The following is an 18377-nucleotide window of genomic DNA, read 5'->3' on the forward strand; positions in this document are numbered from 1 at the left end:
CAGTGCTCCTGAAAGATGCCTGAAATGATCATTCCCTGATCCAAAACAAAGCATATGCATCCACATGCCTTCTGACAGACATTTTATAGGTACTGAAGGCTGGATGTCATCACATACATTTGAGTGCATTTTCTCAGTTCACAGAGGTATAAGTAGATGTTCCTCCTTCATTCAAAGCACCTGTAAGACATTGAATGGCTAGGTGATTTAAAAGCTGCTTCCAGTGCTGGGCATCACAAAGATTTAAAAATAAACCAGGAATGTTTCAGACAGTCTTGTTGTGCTTATACTCAAAATCTGAGTCACTAGCAATCAAAAAGTTTCAAGGCTGTTTATTTAACAGTACAACAAAATAGTTGTGCTGGTTTTGGCTGGGGTTGGTTAATTTTCTTCACAGTATTGGTACAGGAGCACAGGGATATTTTTTGGATTTGTGCTGAACACAGGGTTAATAAAACAGAGATGTTTTTGTTACTGCTGACCAGGGCTTACTGTGGAGCCAAGGCCTTTTCTGCTTTTCCTACTGCCGCATGGCAAGGGAAGTTGGGGGTGCACAGGAGGTTGGGAGGAGACACATCAGGGATAGGTGACCCAAAGTGACCACAGGGGTATTCCAGACCACATTATGCCATGCTGAGAATGGATAAAGTGGGAGGAAGAAGAAGGAAAGGAGGACGTTTGGAGTGATGGTCTGTCTTCCCAAGTAACTCTTATCTGTTATGGGGCCCTGCTCTCCTGGACACCTGCCTGCCCATGGGAAGCAGTGGATTGATTCCCTGTTTTGCTTTGCTTGTGTGCGCAGTTTCTGCTTTCCCTGTTGAACTGTTTTTTGTCTCAGCCCATGAGTTTTCTACCTTTTGCCCTTCAGATTTGCTCCCTGATCCTGCTGCTGCAGGAGTGAGTGAGGGGCTGAGTGGGCCTTGGTTGCTGGCTGGGTTAAACCACAATAGTGAATAAAAAGAAAACAAGAAATATACTGTATTATATTATATAATAATAATAATAATATATTGCTGTACTTAAGGGGTAGGTTTGCAAATGGGATATGCTAGACATACAACTGAGGGCCTTGCTGCACAAGCCCAATCCAGAAAAAACTTGCTCACAATCTACCCTTAACCTTCCAAATGCTCTGGCTGACTGCTGGTAGTTTAATCTATATTGCTCTATTATTGGCTGCAGTAAGATTACTCATATATTTAATAACTCTGTTGAATCAGAATATAATTTCATAAAGCACATCATTCCAGTTTAGGAACTAGTTTGATGATAATTTAGGAGCAGAATTTTTATCTGTCAAATGACTTCTGTTTCTTGAAAGTTTCTTCCCTGTGAAAACACATGACTACTCTGCCCATCTCGCCTGCCCAGTCTCTCTCTGAGCACATAAAAATTTCTGTAGGGATATAAGGGTGATCCTTCCATCCTTGTGCAGACACATAAGAGGCTGACAACAAAGGACATGGTGAATCAACACTTGGCCATTCCTTCTATTATTTGATGTGAGAGCAGGGTTAGGAACCTCTCTCTGGATTACGGCCTTGTAATCTGGGCACTTCTGTTGTTCAACAGAGGTTTTTGCATTATCTCACCTCTCTGGATTATGTGCCTATGAAAGTGGATAACAGCAAGAAAGACTAAAGAGAAGTTTTTCTCGATTCTCACTCTGGTAAAGATCACTTCTGGAGGGACATTTAGGTGGGTTTGGAAAGCAAAGAAGAGCAAAGACAGTTCTAGCATCAGCCAGTCTCTCCGACTGTTGAGGCAAACATTACAATGATCCTGCTTGTAATCAAGATTGTCTGAAGACAAACTGTCCCCAGCAGGACAGTCTCTTAAAAGGTTGTGAAAAGATTGTTTTAATCTTTACTGCCTCTAGACAGCATGAGGAATTGACAAAATGCATTACTCTGATAGATCCTGAGAGAGGTCCCTTTGGGTTCAGCTTTGTCTGGAGCATTCTGGAGGACAAGGCAAAAAGGAGTCTGAAATTTTTTTAATGACTCCAGTTTCTGGCTTATTTTCATGTTCCTAAATTTGTACATGACATGCATTTCTGACTGACCCTGTAACCTTTTATCTATTAGGACAATTTTATTCAGCTGTCTTTTAGTGTGTGCACAAATTCGGCATGAAGAATTGTATGCAACCTTATTAGTAACCATAGTTATTTACTGGGCAGTGTACATAGTAGGTAGCTAAAATATGACTACACTGCACATTACTATGCTCTTCAGCTTCCAAGCTGAAAATCATTAAGTTTTTCCCAGCCCGCCAGTGGTTGTCAAGTTGAGAGGTGCAGCCCTTGTTTCTGCTTGGGAGAAGCTGATCCTTAACCCTGTGAAGTCACAGACACCTGAACCACAAGCTGTGCTGAGGATGAGCTTTCTGAGCCATAAAATTTTGGATGGAGCAATGTGCATAAGGGAATAGAGGCCAAGACAGGACTGTGGATTCAGCTCCAGTTTAAACTACCTTTTGTCTTAAAAAGCAAGCTATACTATTTATTTCAAGATCTGAGGAAAGGGTAAACCTCTTTGAGCAAATTGTTCTGCTGCCATTTCACTCTGAAAGTCTTTGAACCCAGTGTTCAAAATTACAACAGTTATTGAGTAATGTCAATAGACAAAGAAGCCCTGTCTGGGTAATCGTCTAACCATTCTGAAAGATCCTCCCCACTCTTTCCAAGCTGAAGCTACTAGAAGCAACCTGAGACCATCTCTGAAAATAAACCAGGAAGAATACCTGCAAGAGATGACCTTTTCTTTCCTTTTCACACCTAGTGTTGTGTGGGTCTGTGATATAATTTTGTATTGTGACATTTTGTGATTTCATATCTATGGAAAATTTTTCTATTAAACCAGATAATATCTCAGGCCGATAAAAAAATTACCTCTGACTTGGACTGCTGAAGTGTACAGAATAATTATTTACTACATGAAATAATACTTGAAAATCCTGTACTTACATGCTGGAAAACAGTTACACAGTTATTTTTACTGTGCAGCTATCAATGTAACCACATGATTGACACAGAGTCACCAGGAGCAAGATTCAAATTTATATTAATAATTTATGAATTCATGATTTAGTACAATTTGAACAGAAAGTTTAGCAAATTTTAAGGTGCTAAGGTCCATGGCTTAAGTCTAACAATTAGCAACATTTTAATATTGATTTTCAATAGTGCTGATTCTGGTGCTGAATGTTTCACTTATTTCTGCAGAAATCACTTTAATTTATTTGTCACATTCAAAAATGCAAACAAACTGCAGAATACAATTATACACACACATAATGACAGCACACAGGATGACTATCAAAGGTGTTGCTGTGCCTATTAATGTCTTTTATCTTTGTGATGATTGCCATTTCCCAAAATCTCTTAGGAACTTATTAGTATTGCATCTATTCACATGTACTTAATAAAGGGGAATATATTGACTGTGGTGCTATGTTTACTGGAACACTCTTAATCCTTCATGTAAGATGGAAAGGGTAATTAGCCATTGATGTATTGGCCAAGAAGCCAATTAAATAAGACGTAGGAAGTTATGGTTTGTTAGAGTGACCTGTGGAGTTGAACTAAATGATAAACTAAGTTGGAACAGTATCTCTCTTGTCCATGAAGACTACAGAAACTCTTTCAAAAACAGTCAAGTTCAAATTATATCATTTATTAAGGATGATATACTAACAGGTTGATATTTTCTTCTATATGGCTTCTTTGTGGCAACTAAATGTGAATATAGATTTCCACAGCCACAATAATGTATATTAGGCTTAGAGTAGTGCTAGAGACAGCACGTTACACTATGCTCTATACACATGGACAGTTTTAGAAAACCTCTCTCAGCTCTTTTTCCGTGAAGACAATAGTGGTAATTGCTTGAGACTGAAGCATTTTTAGCTTGTTTCTGCTCTAGCTTTTAGATGGTTTCCTTTTTCAGCTTGGTAAATAAAGAACTTGTGATGATTAGGTCAGTTCAAGGGATAAAGTTATCTTGGCATAATTAGCATCTTAAGATGAGCCTTCCAGCCCGACTGACGTGGGGTTTTTTATATCCTGAGCTGGTATGTCTGCTCTCACAAGCTTCCAGACAGTGCAATAGTAGCAGCATTCACTGAGGAAGACAAAAAGAATTTGTCTACACAGCCTAGAACCAGCATCTTGTATTATACACAGGAAAAAGGATCTATGCAAAATTGGGGAAGTATACCAGTGTTTTCAGCACAGATGTTACAATTACAACCCATGAAAGATTCCTATCATATAGTTACAAATGTGGAAATGGACTAAATTCTCTCATACTTCATGCATTCTTTTGCAAAACTGATACCTTGAGAAGGCTGACCTAGAACAGAGACGAGATGGATTAAAGAATAAAGTAGGTATTTATTAAAAGGCCTCAGTGAATACACCTTGGGCAGTACAAGAGCCAAGCCAAGGCTAAACCTAAGATGAACACAAAATGGTCACAAAATGGATGACCGGTCATGAAGTCTCTCACTTTTATAAGTTGTGGTTCAGTACCATATTTGAGTTAATTGTCCAATTACAGCTTTAGCCCATGAAGTCCCATCCTTCTTGTCTTTCTCTCTTCAAGATTTCGTTGTTTATGCTCTTGGGCCTGAAATTTGAATCAGTTGTCCTTTGCTCCCCAGCTAGAGAAGGAATTGTTTTGTCTACCTGCTCTGTGAAGAGAGCTTACCATCCCCTAATATGAAGCTCAGAACTACACACTAAAGCAGTACAGAATCTGAAAAATATAAAAGCTAAAACCTAAGGTGTCTGTACAGGTATTAGTTAAGGAGGCAAAGAGACTTCTAACAGCTTGCCTGCATCTGCAGATGCGCTCCTTGTCATTAGCATCGTTAGTTTCCCAAGGAAGCTTGGATTCCCCAAGATCCAAAAAAACTTGCAGACTACATATGGTGAGTGTCAATAGTGAATCACAGTGAGATAAGGCACCCTAGGCAGGTTTGGTCTCAGATTTCTAAATTTTGAACTCCACTATGGCGCTGTTTGCGGGTTTTGCTTTTAACAGATAATCCAAATGGATTTTGGAGGTTATTTCTATTCTTCATTCCTTTTGTGCAGGTAGAAGCAAGAGGGCTTCCATAAGGTCCCATCCTGTAGGACAGTTGACAGGCCTCAGTGCAGGGGGAAAATGTAGGAACATAGGTTTGAAAGATTGTTCTCAGTATTTGTTTAGATAATTAGGTATTATCTTAGAGATATTTACACATGTAAGACCATCATAAAAAATAACGTAATTTTTCAAAGGTTCACCATAGAAAATCCAGTTTTGTATATCCAAAACCATGAAGAAAATAGCTGGGTAAAAATGAATGGGAAATTCAGACTGACTATTATGACATCTAAAATACACATTCTTGTCACATCAGAGGTTATTTTGGATTTGCCAAGAAGAAGATTGGATTGGAGTAGCTGAAGGAGGAGGGAAACATACCTGGTGATGCAAGAACCATCTGATCCTTAGCTGAAATTTGAAGATTATAAATGTGCTGATAGAAATAGGGCATATTTCAGAGAGCTTGTTCAAAACAAAGAGTACAACATGACCAAACCAGAAACTACTTTTCTTCCTGACAAATTTTGGATTACCATGTGGTTTTCTGGGCTTTAAGGTAAATGGAATCCTTTAAACAAGTCAGGTGAAACATTAGAAGGAAATTGCTTTGAAAGAAAACCAGATATGTTAAAGCTCCTGTTAAAGCTTGTGTGGTCACAGATCCTCCTGTGGTATGAGTGCAGAATACATGTCTGATAGTGATGGCAAAAACATCACATCCATGCTAAAGAATGAGAAGGAATTCGGACCGACACTTCCATGACAGCTGCATATCATGAAACAGATGGACATGAAGCAATAGTCCACACACATACCAGACAACATAAGCATATGGAGAACAAAATATCTTCCCAAACCACTTTGGAGTCTTTGAGAGAAGCTGAGATTGCATTCTAGGCTGAAGGAGCAGGGATATGAAAACACAGAACTATACTAGAAGCATTAGGAATTTTCCCAGGTAACATCCCAGGCAAGGGGAAAAGAACCTTGGAAGTATCACAGGAGTCAGCAGCTCTCTTGCATGCCTTTTGCTCATCATTACATCTATTCAGAAGTTTTAATCAAGCAGGTCTCTGATATGGATGCTGGTGACATACCCAGACATACGAATGCAAGCGGTGGAAGTCTGTTTGGGAGTCATGGGCATAATCCAAATGTTCCAGTGGTTTTGAAAGCTGTTAACCCACACAGATTAATAATGCAAAGGTACCACCTGGAACAGGAGGAACTTGAACAAGTGGTGTAGACAGGATAATGTTAACACAATTTACATGTTGCAGGAGTTTGCTTCAGTTGATAACTCTGTTCTGAGAATCCACACTTTTGACCTGAAAGCAGGACTCAAAAAGGGTGAGAGAGGAAATGAAGGCTCCCATGTTCCACCTGTGACCCTCCCGCAGCCTGGGATCTAAGGAGACAAGCACTATTCTCCTGAATGTTTCTGTTGCAGAAGGCAACTCAGGAGTTTTTAATTTAAAAATATTTGTCTGTGTTTTATTCTGCTTGGCATCACATTTCTGAGTCTGCAGAACTCACTCAGGCTAAAGGTATGTGGATTGTACTTCTATAATAAACTTATCTAAAAGAACAAACTGATGCTTTTCTCCTTATCACTTCTGAGAAGCATTCAGTGACAGCTGCAAAGAAAGTGATGCTGGAAATAGTTGCAGCATTTTCCTTTCAGCATTTCATCCATTTTTTCAAACCAGGTGATATTGAGGAATATGACATTTATGAGAGTAGGATCCAGCAGTGCAACATGATGCTGAAGGCAGATATTGGAGAATATGCCAATCATGCCATTAAAGGATTAGAGAAGGCCAGGTTAGTTTATCAGTTTTTAGTTGTATTTTTTATTCTTCATACACAGCCTCTTGAATTTTCATGTTATTGCTTTTGTAAAAGTTGAAAAAGCTGTTCTGTTAGCTGCTGACTAGTAGTGCACCATCAATCTGCTCTATAAGCTCTAAAAACTCATGGATCAATGTGCTGTGGCTATGGGATCAAAGGCAGAGTTTCTGAAGTCATCCACAGCAACATGAGCTGTAATTCACAGGGGACATTCTGCTAACCCAATGATTCGTAAGAGAGAGCTCATGAGTCAGTAGAAGTTTCCTTTTCTGATAAAATATGAAAGTCCTAAAACAAGTCTCTTAGTATTTTTATCTCTTTTTTTTTCCCCAAACAAAATGTTAATTCTATTTCTGATGTAATTCTCTTTTTCAAATACAAGTACATGATAAATTTGGTAAATGCTAAGCAGGTCCTTCATGGAAATAAGCTGGTTTCTCTCTTCTAAGGATTTGGTTTTAAGAGATTTTTAGCACATCAATTTCAGAACAATTTTACATGCTAAAAATAGTTAGCAAATCTGAGTAACAAACCTTAGAACTCCCAAATTTCTTACTCCAGATGATTTAGCTATTTTAGGTAATACTTGATTTATGTACATTGCACAAGTTTGTATACAAATGGTAAGACAAACTTTCAGAAAACTTTTGCTCTTTGGTCCATCTTGTCTAATTGGTTTTCCATCATTCCTAAATTTTGCAATTTTATAGTTGTAACTTTTTAAAATTTTAATATAATTGTAACTGTTTTGATTTTTTTATTTTATTAAGTGGAACATTAAAGAAACAATTAAAGCAAAAATGGAGAGTAACAAAAGATATTTGATAACACATAAAATAAAGGTAAAAGGTTCAGTAAATGTGAGGGTGCTGTGCATCAGGATTCCTGTAAAAACCACTGAAAATTACTTGATTTCCCAGGAGTTGCCTGTGTTTAATTACTATCCTGGGCTCTTGAGCACTATTTTCTCCCGAATGACACTTTCTTGAAAGGGCACAGTGGGAGCTACCATCTGAAAAGGGTCCATCTGCCTAGATCTTGGAGGACTCACTTAGGACGTCAGTGGAAAAGGGTCTTTTCTCCATCTGTCTGTTTATAAAGAACTATTTTTCTTTTAATGACTTACTCTTATCAAATGTGGAAATAGTAGTGTATGTAAGCTTTGGGGGTGAAAAAAATTGGAAAAGATAGAATTTGGATTGCCATCCCAAACCCTTGTCAGTCATCCCAAACCAACCTCCTTCAATGAAAATCCTCTCAAGAAATGTGAGGAAGGACTAAGGAGAAAGGGTGAGGTGCCATCTCTTCCTCAGTTTGTCTTCAAGAAGAGGAGATGGTGGCTTGCAACAGGATGCTGAAGGGAAATGAGGCAGTTTTTAGTGCAACTGAAGGGTGCTTGGGGCATTTGGGGCCAATTCAAAGCTCCACTGGAGACTTCCTGAGTAAACAAGAGGAACCACTTGATCTCCCTATGACTCAGTTTCTTGTCTATAGAATAGGGAAAATAGATGGTATTGTGAGATTAGATGCACTACAGATTTCTCAGATGGCTAAGGGAGCCCTAGAGAGGTTTCTTTATCATCACTGTCATCCCTAGAGAGGTTCTGAGGCCGCTTTAGTTGGCCTGACAGCATGTTGTCCGACCTAGTGTACTACCTGCAAAAGCCAAAGTTACAGCAAACCACATTCACCAGGTACGGTATGGAAGGGTGCAGCGCAGTACATCACAGCCCCAAATGGTTCAGTATGGTAAGAAACCCCTGATTTGCCAGTGACTTCAATTTTTAGTCTCCTCAGAGCACGCAGCCATCCATACTGCACATACATAGCAACTGACAGCAGACTTGTTTTTCACGTATCCCTCAGACCGAGTTGGCTGCTCCCCTCCTCCCTGCCAGGGACCGCAGTCCGCAGGACTCCTGCGAGACCCCCTCTACAGGCTGCGCTAGCTCAGGCTTGCTAGCGCTGGAAGGAAACTTCTTTCTTCTCCGCTTCCTGCTGCCAGCAGCGTTTGGCTTTTCCCGCAGCGGCGCCCTCGGCGGGAGCGGGACTGAGGAGGAGGAGGAGGAGGAGAGGGGCTGGGAACTGGGGCTGAGGAGCGGGAGCGGGGGCAGCCGCGGCCCCCTCGAACCCGCCCTGGCCGCGGGGTCCCGGTGCAGCCTCCCCTCGTCGCTCTCCGCTCCAGGCCAGGAGACCGGGCAACAGCAGACTTCGCAGTGCCCCAGCCACGCGTCCCTGCGCCACCCAGGAGCTGGCTTTCTCCTTCCTCTCTCCTCCTGCGAGTAGCTGAGTCAAGACCACCGCTCTCCCCCAGGTCGTGCACACTGCACAACGCCTATGCGCCCTAGCCGGGATATTTCTGAGGTGAGGGGAATACGGTGCCATTGATGCTCATCCCGCCATTCCGGAGCAGAATAGCTCCTTCGACCCCTAGTTATGTAGTAACAAGGGGAAAATTTCCTGAAATTAGACTACTGCAGGAACTCTGGTTTTAGTCACAGCTGTCATCCGAGAAACAAATTTCCAGGCATTTTTAATCTAATTCACTTATTCTTTATGTAACTGAATTAGAAAATGTGATTAAGCATCGCAGAATCTTCGGCATTGAGCCTGCCTAACCTTTAGTGAAACATGAAACAGAAAAACTTATTAGAAGTAAGAAGAAATGGTGAAATCGTCTGTATGGATTTGGTACAATCGTTACCTACTGAGTAGGAGGATTAGAGGCACAAAAACTCAAAAAAAAAAAAGAAAAAAAAGAAAAAAAAAATTGGATGATGATCTTTACAACGGAAATTCTTCCGCGGTTGTTTGGCAAATATTTCAGGGCAGGCACCGAAAAGACACGGTGGGATACCGAAGGGGTGCTTGCTGGAGCAGCGCCGTCCTGCCGGCCCGCCCGCGGGTCCCACGCCCACATCCCCTGTGTTTCTTTCTCTGCTGCCCTCTGATCTCTCTGAGACAGGGAAAATTCGAAGGAGAAAAATCAAAGGCTTGAAACCGATTCTCCCTTGCTGTGGCATCCCCGAGGTTTGGGCTTAAAACATCTTAGAAGGAAGAGCTGATCCCCCTGCTGCTCAGAGGGGTTTAACATACGCTCCAGCCGCGCTCCCTGCGCGCCCGCGCAGCGGAACCGTCACAAGCACCGCTGTGCTCGGCTGCACCAAGAGGCGCTTGGATGTGGGGCTTAATCCGTGTTGCACGAACACGCACGCAGTTTAAACGAGATAGCGAAGAGTAGAAAGCACCCCAACACCTGCCAAAATAAAACTAAAACCCGTACGAAAATTTTGTTTTTCGGACCAGCTCCCTGCGCACCTCGGGCGGGAACCTCCATCAGGGACTTGCATGTGCCGGGGATGGAGAGGGACCAGGTTAGCACGGAAACACTGCCGAGGAGCTAGGGAAAGGAACAATCCTGAGGCGCGGAAGGGGCTCCTCAGGGAAGCACGGGGGCTGAGGGAGTGGGGGCTGGGAGCGGAGGATCCCAGAGAGCACAGCCACCTTCTCCCCGGCTATGCCGGGTGCGGGCAGGGATGCGCGGTGTGGCGCGTTCGCAGAGCCCGACGGCCGCCTGCTCTCCCGCCTGGAGAGGCGGAATCACCCTTCCGACGGGGCTCCGCTCCTCCAAAACTATGTCATTAACATAAATCAAATAATGGCCGAGGGGGTGAGGGGGAGGGGGAAGAGGTACGCGACTGCTCATGTGTTAAATATAAGTCTCTGACTGTCCTGAACAAAGCGACCGTCCCCTTGGGAAGGGTGACGTCTCTCCAGTAACGTGATTGCTTCTTCGGAAGCAGAAACGTGTAAACGCTATAAAACGCGGTGGCGCGGCGGGCAGCTCAGAGCGTGCGGCGAGACGGAGCCCTCCTCTTCATCCTCCTCCTCCTCCTCACCCTCTGCTGCCGCCGCCCCGGCAGCCGCGCAGCGGAGCAGGGCGCACTCCCCCAGCACCGCTCCGCTCCGCGCCCGCCCAGCCAGACCCACCGACGTACTCGCGGCTCCGTGAGTAACTTTCTCCCCGCCACAGCGGCAACTTCCCAGCGCATGAGGAACGATGTTCCCGTCCCGTACCCTCGCTCCTCTTCGCCCCTCCCGGACCTGCAGGGAAGCCATCCCGGCCGTCGGGAGCGGGGAGAGATTCTGAAAACCCAGGGTAGCAGGGGCGGGACCCTCTCTTGCTACCGCTTAAGTCGCTGAGCCCGGGGCACCGCTGCCCCTCGCACCGGGTCGGGGGTCGCCTTCGGGGACGCCAGCTCTCCCTGACCGCGGGCAGCTGCCCCGCCATCGCGACCCTGCTGGCCGCCGGCGTCTTTCGGGACAGAGACCTGGCTTGGGAGCGGGATCGGGGCAGTCGCTCGGCGGCCCGAGGCGAAGCCCCGGGGCCAGCGGGTGCGGGCGGGCCGGGTCGGAGGGTGACGGCTGCGCTCTTCCCTCCGCAGGTGGCGGCCATGGAGCACCGCGGCGCCTCCCCGCTCCTCCTCGCCCTCGCCCTCCTCAGCGCCCTCTGCTGGCGGGCGCGGGCGCTGCCCCCGCGGGGCGCCGCCTTCCCTCCCGTCCCGCGGTAAGGCCGCGCTCCGCTCCGCGCTCCGCGCCCCGCTCCGCGCCCCTCTGCCCTCAGGGACCTGCCCAGCCCCGGCTGGTGCCGAAGGGGCTGTGAGAAGCGCCGCTCCTCCCGAGGAACGCGCAGTGCGGCGCTCGCCGTCGGGTGTTTGCTCGGCATCGAGCGGTGCGCGGGGTCCCCGCGGCGAGGCTGCGGTCAGGCGGTCCCGGCCGGTGCCCGCCGAACCCACCCGGTGAAAGCCCCGGGACACGCACGCACCTCCCGAGGCGGCTGCAGCGCTGCCCCACGGGCTGGGTGGCGGTGAGCGCGGTGTGCGCGGGGGCGGACGCGATGTGGGTCACGGTGAGCCCTGGGACGGGTCCATGGGGACAGGCGGAGGGCAGGTTTGTACCTCTGAGGGCTTCGGCCGGTTGAAGGTGCTGTTAGTGGTCCAGCTGAATTAAATCAGACGGCAGAACGGTACGGTTTGCATTTAGGTGAGAGAAGCATACAGTGTAGAAGGACCGATGAAAAACAGGCAAAAAAGCACTGACTGACTTCCAAAAGGTGTGACTTGAGCCTGTTCGTTTTACACAGCAACTTTGCACCTTTTTTTTTTTACCAGATGGAAGACTTACATGAATCAGACATATAAATGGTGCTAAAGGTGACTTTAAAATTACAAGGACTTAAGTCTATCTTAGTTTTAGTATGTGACTTTTGCATGTCATCACACACAGGGGTTTTCTACAATGATTTCCTTGTCTGCCACAGAATATCAGAGCAGCCAGAAGGAATGATGCCAAACCACTGCTATGCAGTCAGACTGCCCTTGATAAAATATGACACTTCATAAGAAACTGCAGTTTACGAAAATGTGAACTGTACATCAGTTTATACAGAGCAATTGCATGATACATTTGAAGAGATTAAAAGATTTTTTGTCTTCTATCATGAGAGAATAAAAACATGTAGAGATACATGACTGCACTTTTTATTTAGTTTGAAGTTCTTGCTGTATTTGCTTTCTTTGGAGAAGGCCTAAGAACTGTTTCATTCTGCATTTCAATGCACATCTTATATCTTAACTGGGAGGTAAGTACGTCACAGGAGCAGTTTTCACTTTGGTGGAGGCTGTTAATTTCATCCATCATTTATACAAAATGCAGTTGTTAGGAAAAGCTTCACAGTTGTCACTTGTACTGTGATTGTCATACATTATGCACTGGAATAAATTGCGTTCAGTGACAACATTGATCTAGAAAACATGAATTTGAGAGAAGGATCTGTTATGTCAATTAATCTACAATTAAGCATGGATTCTACCTGAAAGTGATTTTTGAATTATCCAGTTTTCTTTTAAATGCTTTACCAATGAAAGTGGGTAGATGTGAATTTCGACACAAACCAGAATATTATCTCTAGTAAAGTGTCTCGTGTCCTCAGCTAGCTGTACTTTACACGGTTTCTTTCTCCAACAGATTGGGAAACAGAATGCCATTTGATGGAGCCAGTGAACCTGACCATGCCCGTGGGTCATTAAAGTCAGAATCAGATATTTTGCAGAACACACTACCTGAAAATGAGAAATTCTATTTTGATCTGTCCAGAATTATTGATAGGTGAGTTTCTTTATTATCATAAATACAAAAGATGATGGACTTCTTGATTTCTGCCAAAAAATCATTCACATTTTCAAACTGAGATTAGGAAAGGAAGACTCAGTTATGGAAGAAAATCCCACAGCTGCTGCTTGAATACTGGTAGCAGTAGGGATGTCGGCAGAAATGTTGATTGTATTGCCATTCTGGCATGATGAATGCTTTCACTTTACAGGAAGGAGTAAAAAGTATATTGCGAAAATCTGAAAGTTATTTTATGAAATTAGTTCCCTTTAATATGTACAATAGTTAAATTAAGGAAAGCAGTATGTTTGCAAAATGAACATTATCAAAATTATATGAACCCAGGCTGTATTGTAGAGTTTATTTATTGTCCATTTCAGAAATGCAAGGCATGCTGATGGAATTTTCACCAGTGTCTACAGCCATCTTTTGGCTAAACTTGCTGTGAAGAGATATCTGCATTCGCTTATTAGAAAACGAGTTAGGTGAGGTGACACATTAGGTAGACTTTTTTTCCTAGCTGGCTTTATTAGAAATATTTTTTACCCTTCTGTATCCAAGGTCTCCTTTTTGTGATTTAGAGGTACCAAAAGAGAAGCCTATATAATTGTGGGGGAGCTGAAAATCCTATATGAGTATTTAGTGATATTACTAAATGAGAATGTTACTATTTATTTCTGACACGGCTGTGAGAGGTAGAGCAACAGACACTGCACAAAGCGTGGATAATGTGTACTGAAAATATTATAATGATTATCATGCCAAATTGCTAATTGTTTTTTTCGGTAGTGTTTTTACTAGCTCGGTGGATGAGTGGCAAAAGTAAATACAAAGTGATTGATTACTCAGTACTTAACAAGAGGGAAGTACACAATGAAATCACTAAATGATTGGTTTATAGTGAAAATGTAAAGGTATAGGGGTTTTTCTGCTGTAGAACACATTGACAGATGTTTGTGAGATCTGTATTGCAGCAGAATTCAAAAAATGAGGCAAATTTATAAACTAGGGGTCTGGATAGAACTTCCGGACCAATACATCAATAAACTAATGGGCACAGCGTGCTAGGTAGAATCACTGTATAGTTCCCTTGTTTTCAAATCCATAAACAGCAACTGTGAGCCACTGTGGCAATACCACTGAGTGCCTACTTCATATGCTCAAAAGCCAAGTAAAAATTAGGTCCTCCATTTATGTCAGTGCTGCCTTTGTTCCAGAACATACAGTTCCAGTTTCTCATATGCTGTGAACTAACATAGACCATTTAAAATAGAACACCCTGGCATTTCCCAAGATTGTGCATGAAGAAAAGACCTCCAGGTTTGGCTTTCACAAGGTGTATTTTGTCTTCTGAAACCTTAGAATAAGCATTTATAGCTATTTATGTGATGCTCCACTCTACCTTTCCTCAGTGGCAGACTCCACCTCCACTGAGTTCAATGTGAACAGTGATGAGGTCCTTGAAGAGCTTATTGCAACTTAAACCTTGGCATTGTACTGAAATACATTCACACAAATTATAGAAATTAGAATAAAATCTGTTTATTAAAAGTTGCTACCTGGGGTGTGAGAATAGGCAGGAGTCATGAAGTCCACACTTATGTATTTGATCTGGCAGAACTCCTGACACAAGGACTTTAGAAATCATTGACAGTGTATCCTAATTGCACAGGCCATGGCAGATGAGATGAGAAAACAATCAGTGAAAGGTGTTCCCCAAAAGGCTGAATAACAATTTTTGGAATTTGATCCTTGTTATTAAAATACATAGTAAGCTATGGAAGCAGTGGCTTTTTTTCAGCAGAAGAAAGATCTGAAGTCATAGATGGAAACGAAAGATGAAATGAAAATTTGATTTTAGTAGGCTAATCAATACCATAAAGCTTATTTCACTCATTTAATTGTATTTTCTTTTAAACAGATGTCGTCTCTTAACTTTTCCTTTGTAATTGTTGTATTGCCAGCTCCCAGGACAGTCCTGTCAAACGCCACTCTGATGCTGTCTTCACCGACAACTACAGCCGCTTTCGAAAGCAGATGGCTGTGAAGAAATACTTAAACTCAGTTTTAACTGGAAAAAGAAGGTACTACAAGAAAGCACATATGTATTCTTTCCATACTTCTATGGCATTAAAAGGTTTATATCCATGTATGTATACAGAGAGGACAAACAAAAGGCACTCAATGTTAATGACTTGATAGCATAGTTTATAGCATGGTTTTCAAATACAGACAACATTTCCTCCCAGACTGGAACAGACACCACAATCAGAATAGAAGAATAAAGAGGAGATGGCATCTGGCAATTTAAAAAATCTTCCAAAAGATTCTTAAATGGTTTTTGTTTAGAAAAAATCTTCTTAAGGAAAAAACCCTCAGAGCTATGGAACATGAGCAACAATTTAATAAAGAAATATGTTGAAAATTTGCCTCTCTGTGAACACATGAAATGAAAAATTGAAAATCCTTGAAGGACTATATGTCCTCATCAGTATAGGTGAGACGTGAACATACATTTTTGTAGACCTTGTACTCAGTTTGTGTATTTAGTCAGACAACTGCTTTTAAATATCATGTCTCTGTATTCATTAAACATGCAATTTCATATGTTCTGTAACAATATGGTTTAAGTATAAGAAAATGTGCAGAAGTTACAGTTAGAAGAAGGCTTTGCTTTCTTTGCTTTTTCTTCCAAGATCAATAAAACTTGTTTCTGATCCACAACAGCCAGGAAGAGCTAAATCCTGCCAAACTTCGAGATGAAGCAGAACTTCTTGAACCATCCTTTTCAGAAAACTATGATTCTGTAGATGAGCTGCTGAGCCACCTCCCACTGGTGAGATGCCAATATTGTCTTTTCTCTTGCTATCTGTAACTTGACTTGACTCATAAAATTACATTATTTGTACATGGAGTGTGGCCTATCAGAAAATCAGGATATTCTAGGAAAGGGAGTCATGTTCCATGAAAAACTTTATATTTCTAATATTTCTTCACTCATTGTGTCTGAATAAAATAATAATTTTAATAATAAGCTTTATGTTATCACATGATTGCTGCTATTGAAAATTCCTAATTAAATGGCACTGTTCATAATGCACCTAACTCACTTGGGTGTTTCAACCAGTGAGCACTGCAGCATAAAACCAGAAGTGACTGATTTTTAATTACAAAGATCATTATTTCTTCAGAGAAAAAACTTAGGGATATTTCTTTTAATTAAAAAAATGCTGCAGATTTTGTTTAACATCTTTTTCATTAGAAAGAAGTTGCCCCTAGAACTAAGAGTATTAGCAAGATGAGTAGTACTCAAGTACTTAAGAAAATACTTGACATGCAAATCTTGCAGTTACTGTTTTCCATTTAGCTACTACTATTTTTTCTAAAGTCATTCACAATTATTTTCTTTTTAGTTTACTGAAACATAATCCCTTCTACATCAACACTTGCAGGAACAAAATATTGAAAGAGTAAGGTAGAAGCAAATTTGGCTTGGTATTGTTGAAAATGTGTTATGAAATTGATGATGGGATAGTTTTTGGCATTCAGCTGTGTCTCAAAAAGTAAGAAAAAAGATTAAAAGGCTATTCTTGAATATAAAATTTGAAGAAACGTCTTTTTTTGTATCATCCCGAACCACCCATCCCTCTGACCCAAAAAAGATGTTTCCTTTCAAGACTGAAATAAAATGTGAAAATGTTCTTTTCCTTTCCACAAATGTGGCAATTCCTCTAAAGTTCCTGAAGGTTAGAAAGGACATAAACTGCTTATGCACTGAGGAATTAAATAATTTTTAAGCAACATGATTCTGGAAAGAAATGTTCTTTCTGGACAAGATTAATGCAAGAAATATCTACTCTTAGATTTTGCAGCTTCTCAAAGTTCTGGCATTAACGAAGGGAGAAAGAATAGTGGTGCAGCAGGTCGTAGAAAAAAATATTTTCAGTCCTTTCCATTGTTATTGACTTTACTGATGAGGCAGATCTACCTGTAGGTGAATCAGTATTGACTGTTGCTTGGCATTTTATTGCAGTGCCCAGTTGCTAATGTAGTGTGGAAAGAGCAACCTAAATTTGTATATCCATTTCAAGGATACAGGTTTTTTCAAAGTGGGCAATTCTGTGCTGTAGTAACAATTTTAGTCTAATCTGCAGTACCATTTTTAGTCCTTCAACCTTTCTTTTCTCATCCTATGATCTGGTCTGAGTGTGATGCCCAGCAAACCCCTGTGACCAGCCACATCTCAGCCTGCCAGTCCCCAAGCACAGCAATTGTTTTGTATCAAGTGTTCCTCAATGCCTGCTGTCTGCCCTCATACACCTCATGATGCAACTGCTTGCAAAAGTCACTTCTAAAGCACATCTCTCCTTTGCTTTTCAGGACCTCTGAAGGACACCTGGTAAAGTCTATGACAAGAACAAGCTATTTTTGAGTTCCACATAGTATTTCAAAGAGATGACTTTAGTCATCAAACCAGAACAAATATGTTGTGAAGTGAAAGTTGTGATATATTTGTTTCTTACGTAATAAAAGTTGATATTTACATTGTAAATATTACTCTAGCATTCTCTACTGAAAGCTGTACATATGGATGCCAGTTTAACTCATAAGAAGTCTGTGAGTCCATATGCTGTAAATCCTTTACTTCAATAAATTCATTTGAAAATGAGTGTGCAGCTGAAAAGAGCCCATCATGACTAATTAATTGGCTTATTTTAGGTGTGTTCCAACTTCAAACAAACATGTGTAATCATAAGGAAACATTTCTAGATAACCTCATAAAGAACATATAACAACATGAGGGGAAGAATGTCCAAAGTGTGTAAAACTGCTTTACAAAGATCTCTGAAGGTTATTGCCAAGAAATGCTTTTCTAGCAGTTTACCAAGCAACCAAGCAACTAGAAAAAAATGAATTAGAATACAAAATTTTTTGACCTCCAGCAGTATCTTTACTTCTGGTTCACATTTTTAATATTTCACAGCATATAAATTATATCCACACCAGAAATGTCCCCTTTATTTTCAGTTGTGTTTTAGATGCTCTGGGGCTGACAAAGCACTAAAAGAATGCAATCTTTTGACTTGTTTGATGCCTAAAGTCATCAGTTATTCTATATTTAATTGTCTGTAGCTTTGATGATGAAACTATTGCTTATATATAAAATAGACCTGAAGACAGTTTACTATTTTTTCAGAATGAATGTAATTTACAGAATATTCAGACAATAAATCATTTTATTATCATGGCAAGCTATTA

General features: G+C 41.7%; 1 protein-coding gene across 1 annotated transcript; it reads left to right on the top strand.

The window, feature by feature from the left end:
- The first annotated feature begins 10743 nt into the window (after positions 1 to 10743).
- VIP (vasoactive intestinal peptide) lies at positions 10744 to 18370 on the top strand. The gene is made up of 6 exons (XM_054629711.2): positions 10744 to 10955; positions 11393 to 11514; positions 12975 to 13115; positions 15083 to 15202; positions 15846 to 15954; positions 17499 to 18370. Exons 2-6 carry the CDS (start codon positions 11402 to 11404, stop codon positions 17505 to 17507), a joined length of 492 nt encoding a protein of 163 aa, XP_054485686.1. The 5' UTR covers positions 10744 to 10955; positions 11393 to 11401; the 3' UTR covers positions 17508 to 18370.
- The last annotated feature ends 7 nt before the right edge of the window (positions 18371 to 18377 follow it).

Source organism: Agelaius phoeniceus, chromosome 3 (genome assembly GCF_051311805.1).
Source record: "Agelaius phoeniceus isolate bAgePho1 chromosome 3, bAgePho1.hap1, whole genome shotgun sequence".
Classification (NCBI taxonomy): Eukaryota; Metazoa; Chordata; class Aves; order Passeriformes; family Icteridae; genus Agelaius; species Agelaius phoeniceus.

Bases quoted from the DNA above. Each gene is read 5' to 3' on its own strand.
- VIP (XM_054629711.2), top strand. From the start codon at position 11,402: ATGGAGCACCGCGGCGCCTCCCCGCTCCTCCTCGCCCTCGCCCTCCTC. The intron at 11,515-12,974 runs GTAAGGCCGCGC...TTTCTCCAACAG, and splicing joins GCCTTCCCTCCCGTCCCGCG to ATTGGGAAACAGAATGCCAT. The intron at 13,116-15,082 runs GTGAGTTTCTTT...TTGTATTGCCAG, and splicing joins CTGTCCAGAATTATTGATAG to CTCCCAGGACAGTCCTGTCA.